Genomic DNA, 8,702 nt, shown 5'->3' on the forward strand with positions numbered 1-8,702 from the left:
GAATAAAAGTCACCAGCTGATACAGATCAACAGCTTTCTGTCTGGCGGACTAAGTCAGCCAATACATTCTTGCGAACCTCCCCGCGATGGGTATCGGATGACGGGGGGGGGGGGATCGGGGGAGTTGTATCTGGCTGGATTGAGTCCATTGCAATTAAGTCTCATTGAGTTCAACAGATCGGAAAGGGTAACCTTTTTTGTTAAGTAATATGGTTATATGTATTTTTATTGTTTATTCTTATGTTGTTAGCCGCCTAGAGTGGTCCTCACACGACCAGATAGGCGGGATATAAATAAAATAAATAAAAAAAAAAATAAAAAAATAATAATACCGGTTCAAAACCTCTTATCGCTTCTAAATCACTGTTCCAAAAACACTTGCTCATCTGTTCTAAAGGGAGGAGGATGAGGGTGACGGGGCACGTGCTGCTGCTGCCGCGTGCCTCAAGTCGCCTCCGAGGATGCACAAGAAGGGACGCCAACGTTCCATAGTAAGCCACGTCCGTTCCATGCTCCATGTTGGGCTTGAAGCAGAGGGTTAGAGAGTCGAATGCTCGTCTAGGGGCGAAAGAAAGCAGGCAAGGGACCAGGTGGAGACCTGCCGCGGGCGAAGCGCGAGAGGACAGAAGGCGGGCGCGGGCCGAGGCGCGCGCGCTCGCCCAGAGGGCCAGGCCGGGGCGCCCATTGTGACGCCCGCGGGGCCCTCACTGTGCTGCGCAAGGGGACGCGTGCGTGGCCCCCGCCGGGCCACTTCGGCCATGAGGCGGCACCAGCAGCGGCGTCGGCCGCGGCGCGGGTCGGGCCAGTGTTTGGAGGCGGAGGGCGGGCGGCGCGTCTCCCCGAGCGACCGCGGCGCGGCCGGTACCAACAAGGGCAGGAGAAAACCGGCCGCCGCCGCCGCCTCCTGCTGCAGCTTGTCTGCCCCCGAGATTCGGCAGGAAATGGCGCGGCGAAGGAGCCCCAGCCGCCTCTCCCCGCCGCGTTGCCTCCCGGACACTTACAGCTCGGAGCCCGAGGCGGCGGGAGGGGAGGGCGGCCTGGGCCGTCTCAACCTGCCCCAGACATACCGCGACGAAGCGGGGACGCTGCTGCCCCGCAAGGGCAAGGCCAGGGGCGCTTCCGCGCAGTGCTACAGCAAGCCCCCTTCCGCCGCCATTGTGGCCGCTTCCGCTCACCCGCGCCGCCTCCCCGCCTGGCAACACCTGGCCCCGGCCGGCGAAGGCGGCGCCACCCCTTGCACCACCTCGTGTACCACCCTCTACGGCGGGGACCTCCAAGGGCCGCCGGAGCTCCCCAGCCGCTCCCCAGCGAGCAGGTGCGCCCGAGTGGAGGAGCTCCTCCGTGAAGACCATTGGGCCAGCCCCGTGCCGCGGCCGCTGGAGTATGGCACCGATTTCCCCACCGACGCCAGCAAGCCGCCCTCTGTCTGCCCCTCTTCCTTCTCCTTCTCCCAGATAGACCCCAAAGCCTATCCCAAGAAGGAGGTCAAGGCGAAGGAGTGGCAGGAACCCTGTGACAGCAGCCCCAGCTTGGCTGACCTCATGCACTCTCTGAAACAGTATGAGGAAGATTACCTCCCTGCCCAGCAGAATCTCCATCACCACCATCACGGGCGTCCCTACAAGTCTAGGAAAGGTGACACCCAGATCAGTATCCAGGATCTAACTGATAAGAAGTATGAGGATTTGATTCCTGAAAGGGACAAAAAGATTGCAGCACTGATGCTGGCCAGGCATCAGGAAGAAGAAGAGATGAAGGACAGGCAACTGCAAGTCTCTGAGGCTTGGGAGAAGATGAGGCGGAAGGAAAAGAAACACAGAGCAAGGTTAGAGAAGGACAGGCGGTATCAGCTGGCTGAAAGTATGGAACAGTGGCAAAGGGATCAGGATCAAAGGAAAGACAAGCTCAGGTTAGAGGAACAACAGCTGTTGGCAGCTAGGGAGAGAGAGATGATGCTGCGTGACAAGAAGTGGAAAAAGCTAGCCAAAGAACAGGAATGTAGGCGCAGGGAGAAATGTGAAAATTCCAGACTTCAAGCTGAGTATAGGAAGCATTGCCAGGAAAAACAGCTCTGGGACAAGAGGTTAAATGAAAGGAATACCCGGGATCAGGACTCTCACTTGTACAAAGAAAGGATGCTACAGGCCTTGGAGAAGAGGCTGATGAAGGAAATGGAAAGGAAGAGGAGGAAAATAGAAATGAACGAATGCAAGAGAGACAGGTACATGCAGTTGAAAGACCAGATGGATGACCAACTCAAAGCTGATGAGCTGTATAAGAGACTCTGTATTGAACAAAAGCTTCAGAGGTCACAAGAAATCCTTGAGCAGCTGCTTGAAGAAAGGAATAGAGAATTAAAAGAAAAGGCTTTCAAAGAGGAAGAACAAGGCATGTTAGCCAAGGTCAGGGCAAAAGAGACAGAGGAAGAAAGGAGGCGGCGTAAGGAGATGCTGCTGCAGATAGCTGAGATGAAGATCCAGCAGGCCAGAGAAATTATGTCCAAAAATGTCCAAGATAGAGCACAGTGTATGAGAGAAATTAATTGCATGAGAGAAAGAAACCACCATTGCCGCAAACAGAGGCTTGATTATGATGAAAAATGCCACTTAAGAGAAATGCAAGAAGCTTTACGAAGGAAAGATCAGAAAAGCAATCAGATTCTAAGGCACAAGGATGCAGCTATTAAAGAATCCAGGAGAATAGCCAAAGCATCTTATGACCTTAGAGACAGAGTGAGAGATCTGATAAACCATAATTCCTTTGATCAAATGGCATTAGATGCCCATCGTAATGCAAGTCTCCTGAGAGGCCTTTAATGATATGTAGGAATACCTTCCAGACCGTCTTGTGCCAGAAAAAGATGGTTGTAATGTGTTTGTTTTGTAAAACTCTGCATTCATGTACTGTACACTAAAGTGGTTTTAGCCTTAAATACTGTTTGACTCATAAATGTTTGGGAGGATTGTGGTTTAAAGGTGTTTACAACACATAGTTTTTTAAAAAACCTGTCACTTGCAGGTATTACTTCACTGTGAAATCAAGTGTCATCCTTCCTTAATCCTAGTTATTTTTAATTTAAGATTGTTATAATAGTTTTTTAAAACTATATTTTATTATTAATATCTGGAGTTGTTGACAAATTTTGTATTTTACATATGGCTATAATGCTATAAACTTTACGTATTAAAATATGCATCAGTTATATATTGAAAACAAAATCTAAGTGAAAGTTATTCCAACATTTTTATATTCAAAGAATATATGTATAGAGAAGGAGAGAGAGCTGAGGGAATTATAGTCTGTAGTCCACAAAGACAATCACTAGACTTACCGTATTTAATTGTGCCTTATGAGCTTATTGTGTGCAGGACAATAGGGCAATTATAATTTGGTTAAATATTATGAATATTGTTTTAGCATATAGCTATGTTGCCAATGTTACATTTATAGTGGACTGAAATCAGAAAGTTTGTGAAGGACGCTGCATAAAAAGAAATCCAGTTTTACTGTATTTTAAAATAAAGGCAAATCAATATATTTTCATATTGTGAAAAGTAGAAATTATGTTACTTGATGTTTATTTATTGTTATTTCCTTGTGATGTAACTTCTTGTCTAATACTTGGTTTATGCACATGTTGAATTAATATGTTTCTTCTTGACATCCTGTAACCAGAATGTCTTAATGATTACTGGTCAGAAACCTATAAATGTTTGAATATGTTTTGCATTACTTGCTGCATCTAATTGCCGCTAACTGGTGAAGTGTACACCTGATTCTGCAGCTGAGACATGCTCTGGATACCTCATCTGTTAGCTGCAACATTTTTTAAAAAAATTGTGCAAACACCACTAGGATTCACAGATAAGGTTCTGTAATATTTGGTATATTGATCAAGAGAATTTAAAAAAAGACATTGCAGAACTCTGTTGCTTTGTTTCTTTGGCATCAGCTGTCAAACTATTCCCATATATGTAATGTAATTCAAATGGTTTCAGAGAGCTTCCAAGTTAAGTGATTGTTCAGCTGAGTAATAAAAAACATATACAGTATGTGTGAGGCTGGCAGTACCCCAAGGGGCACTCCTCAGAGTGTATCATCTGCCTCCTTGGCTGAAGACCCTGAGGGACAGATGCCCACCCTGGAGGAGAACCTAAAGGGACTGTGTTTGGAAGAGCATGGGCAGAAAGAACAAGAGAAGAAGGAACTGCCAGAGGGTGTCATTTTGCAGAAAAGGGAAAGGGGGCAGTTAGAAACTGAAGTGGGAGAAGCATGTTGGATGGAGGAAGAGGAGGATAAGAGAAAAAAGGAGTGGGTGGAGATAGTTCAGGAGGAACCCTGGACAGTGGAGTGGGTGGGGTTTAAAGTCCCAAGGGAGTATGCAGAGAAAGAATGGAGGAGGAAGACTTATAGAAAGCCACCTTACTGGGATGAGAAGGAAGAGAGAAAAGAGAGGAGAAAGTTCAGGGAGTGGTAACAGCAGGAGGCACAAAGAAGGGGAAGCAAGCTGTGTCCAGATCATCCTGGGAAACCTCGGTTTTGTCTCAACCGAGGATGAGACAAAACCCAGGCAAAAAAAGTATGGGAACCACAGGTAGGCTGGGTTTTCCACCCTCCCCAATAAGGTCAGCTGCAGATGTACCTCATAGATTGGGTGTTCCACAGAGGTGATGTTATAGAGACTCGTGTTCTTTGTTGTTCAGTTTTTAAGTCATGTCTGACTCTTCGTGATCCCATGGACCAGAGCACGCCAGGCCCTCCTGTCTTCTACTGCCTCCTGGAATTTGGTCAAATTCATGTTGATACCTTCAATGACTTCTCCTCTTGCCTTCACACTTTTCCAACATCAGGGTCTTTTCCAAGGAGTCTTCTCTTCTCATGAGATGGCCAAAGTATTGGAACCTCAACTTTAGGATCTGTCTTTCCAGTGAGCACTCAGGGTTGATTTCCTTCAGAATGGATAGGTTTGTTCTCCTTGCAGTCCAGGGGACTCTCAAGAGTCTCTTCCAGCACCACAATTCAAAAGCATCAATTCTTTGGCCGTCAAGCCTTCTTTATGGTCCAACTCTCACTTCCATACATCGCTACTGGAAAAACCATAGCTTTGACTATGCGGACCTTTGTCGGCAAGGTGATGTCTCTGCATTTTAAAATGCTGTCTTAAGTTTGTCATCACTTTCCTCCCAAGAAGCAAGTGTCTTTTAATTTTGTGGCTGCTGTCACCATCTGCAGTGATCATGGAGCCTAGGAAAGTAGAATCTGTTACTGCCTCCATATCTTCCCCCTCTGTTTGCCAAGAGGTGACGGGATCAGTGGCCATGATCTTAGTTTTGTTTTTTGTTGTTGTTTTTTTATGTTGAGCTTCAGACCATTTTTTGTGCTCTCTTTCACCCTCATTAAGAGGTTCTTTAATTCCTCCTCAAGTTCTACCCCTATGCAATTGGGGGGGGGTATTATGGTTCAATGAAAAGAGAAAAAGCATAACGTCCCTGAAGCGAGAGATGGAGTCTGTTGTTAATGTTGAATTGAGCAAGTTGTCAAAGAATAAAGGATTTTTGTTAGATACTGCTCACGTCCCTGAGTCGTCCATCCAGGAAGATCCAGATAAAGAAGAAAAGGGAATTACACCATATCACGATTGGTTACTAAAGTATCAAGGTTGAGATCTACATCCTTTGTAAAATTGGTTATATCATTTTCCTGCGGTCAAGTATGACGAAGAAAATAAGCCATATGTATCTTGGTCAATATCAGAGTGGGTTTTTTAAAAGTACCTATTTCTGGATCTTAGCTTTAGGGCAGGGTGGTCATCATCTTTACTCCAAGGGCTGACTTGTAGTGATTGGTACTGGATCAGGTATCACATGGTAGCAGTGGGTAGTGGTGAAGGTAGTGGGTGTGGCCAAGGCTAGCATTCCACCTTGTACACACACACATCCATGGCCTCCCCTCCAGTACTTTTCTATGCATGCACTGAAACCTTTCCCAACACAAACCCAGACATATATACCCAAGGACACACAAATGTGTTCCTCCAGTGTGTGTGTCTGGATGTGTACTGTGTTTATGAATGTGATTAGCCTCCCTGGTATGCTGAAGCCATGCTATGCTGCCTCCAATGCCAGCCGGTTGGGTGAAAATGTGCAGTTTTAAGTGAGGAAGGTATTCGGGTGTTGATTTTTTCCCCTGTACATCACTGTAATGTAAGGCATGTCTCCACTAGCTCACCAAATTGGTGAGCTAGTGGAGCAGCTGGGTGTTCTCTGGAGGAGGAGTGTGCCAAATATAGTGATCTCTGCGTATCACCTGCCCTATGTAAACCATATACTGTACCTACCAAATGTTTTGTTAGGTTGTGAGAATAAATTTGAACAGGGAAAGTAGCATGCAGGGTGATTCTTACCATTTGCTGCCCTCTGAAAATGACAACAGCAACATTTTCCCCTGGGGGAAATAACAGTGAAGGTCTCCAAGTGTTCACCCAGTCCAGAGGTTAACTCCATGTGATCTAAGGCAGTGGTCTCCAACCTTGGGCCTCCATATGTTCTTGGAGTTCAATTCCCAGAAATCCTGGCTAGCAGAGGCGTAGTGAAGGTTTCTGGGAGTTGTAGTCCAAGAACATCTGGAGGCCCAAGGTTGGGGACCACTGATCTAAGGGATGAAAGAAAATGCTTAGTACAGTGGTACCTCGATTTAAGAACTTAATCCATATTGGGACTGCGTTCTTAAGTCGAAATGTTCTTAAGTCGAAGCACCATTTCCCATGGGAATGCATTGAAACCCGTTTAATCCGCATCTGCTGTTTTTGTTCTTAAATTGAGGCGCTGTTCTTAAGTTGAAGCATTAGTTACCATAGGAACTAATGCAAAGCTGGTTAATCCGTATCTACCACTAGGGGGTGATTTTCCTTCTTCTTTTGACCTAAGGTGAATTTAGGTAAAAAAAAGGTGGGGGGAAGGAAAGGTTTCTTTCTTTTCTTTTTTCTTTTGGTTCTTAAGTCAAGGTTCCGTTCTCAAGTCGAAGCAACTTTTTGTGAACGGAGCCGTTCTTAACTCGAACCGTTCTTATGTAGGGACATTCTCAAGTCGAGGTACCACTGTAGATGAAATACTTGGGTCTGAATATATTTCCTCAATCCATAAGCACTTGAGGCTGGGTCAATGCTAGTTCCTAGATCAATAACATGTCCCAATGACTGAATTTTGTGTATCATAATTCCTAGTCTGAATGCAAAGCGTATCAGTCTCCCAATATATTTATGTCAAAATAAGCAATCTGGCTGTTGCGTTTTGGACCCACTGAAATTTCCTGATATTTTCCATAGGCCTTCCCACATAGGATGTATTACAGTACTCCAGCTGAGATGAAGCTAGGGCATGTGTCACTGTGGCCAGATCAGACCTATCAAGGAGTGAGCACAGTTGCTGTACTAGTTTTAATTGTGCAAATGCACTCCTTGCCACTTTTATACAAAATAGAAAACTATACTTTAGATCCTGGTTAAGTTCTGGGATGAAGTATGTTACAAGATGTTACAAGGAATAAACATTTCTGCACATAAGGAGGTCCATTTATAAGCATAACCTCCATATAATCAGATAAGAATGAGATCAACCAGCTACTATTAATGCTCACCATCCTTCTGATTCTTCCCTGAACAGATGTTTGGTACTGACCACCTGTTGGAATGAAAGAGAATCAGGTCCTTGAGGAAATGATGGCTTCTTGACTACAACAATAAACTCATACTCTTGTGTTCACATGTTGTGCTTGGGAAGCATAGCACTGGGGATCAGAACAACCTGCACTTTGTAATCAGCCTCTAGGAGTTGATAATGAGCAATTCAAATTTCCCGCCCGTTCCCTCTGCCTTTTTGCCTTCGGAACTTTCAAAGGGCTTCCTCCGATGCCAGGGGGAAAGCCCTTTGAGAGCTTCGAAAGCGATGAACGGCTCCATTCACAAAAAAATGGCATTGACTTGCAAACGGAGCCTCAACCTCGTAAGTAGGTCGAGGCTCCATTCGCAAGCCGATACCAATTTTTACAAACGGAGCCATTCGTAAATCGAAAAGTTCGTATGTGGGGCCATTCGTAAGTCGAGGGTTGACTGTAATAAGTTTGTGTGGAATCCATGTGAGAACTTTTGCATGGCTTGGGATGCCTCCTGTCTAAGGTTCCCTCTATGGTGCAAGGCTCTGCGAGCATGCACAGCTCCATCTCCTCCATGCACCCACATGGATCATTTCTAGCTCCTTTGGTCATGACTCATGACAGAACCCCGCACAGGGGAACAGAGTCACATGCATGAGGGGTGGAGCCCTGCTTAACGGGGCTGAAAATTAAAGGAAATGTTCCTATCACCTGACATGGTGGTCCCCCACTCTTTTTTATTTTAAAATGAGGACTACTTTGTCTTCAGATGCGAGTTACCTCCAAAGCCAGTGTGTGTCTGTGTGTGTCTCTGTGTGTGTGTCACCTACCCTGCCCTCTGTGGTCAAGCAGTAACACCTTGCGCAAGACTTGGCTGGAGGTTTTTCTGGTCCTTTTTCCTTTTCCTTTATATTAATGCCTCATAAGTCAATTAACAAACCACCAGGCAGGCTAGTTTCAACCAACTTGCCTGCTTGTAGAATTGGGATGAGTCTTGCCCACCACCAGATGAGTACTGCTCCCTTCTGCCCAGTCCTGCTAAAGCTCCTGGC

The 8,702-nt window shown here is 45.9% G+C and overlaps 1 protein-coding gene across 1 annotated transcript; it reads left to right on the plus strand.

The window, feature by feature from the left end:
* Nucleotides 1–428: 428 nt before the first annotated feature.
* Nucleotides 429–3,924, plus strand: CCDC185 (coiled-coil domain containing 185). The gene has a single exon (XM_020794079.3). It carries the CDS (start codon nucleotides 759–761, stop codon nucleotides 2,814–2,816), a length of 2,058 nt encoding a protein of 685 aa, XP_020649738.3. The 5' UTR covers nucleotides 429–758; the 3' UTR covers nucleotides 2,817–3,924.
* Nucleotides 3,925–8,702: the final 4,778 nt, after the last annotated feature.

This window comes from Pogona vitticeps, chromosome 1 (assembly GCF_051106095.1).
Source record: "Pogona vitticeps strain Pit_001003342236 chromosome 1, PviZW2.1, whole genome shotgun sequence".
NCBI lineage: Eukaryota > Metazoa > Chordata > Lepidosauria > Squamata > Agamidae > Pogona > Pogona vitticeps.

Excerpts from the sequence above, each read along its gene's own strand:
- CCDC185 (XM_020794079.3), top strand. The coding sequence starts at position 759 with ATGAGGCGGCACCAGCAGCGGCGTCGGCCGCGGCGCGGGTCGGGCCAG.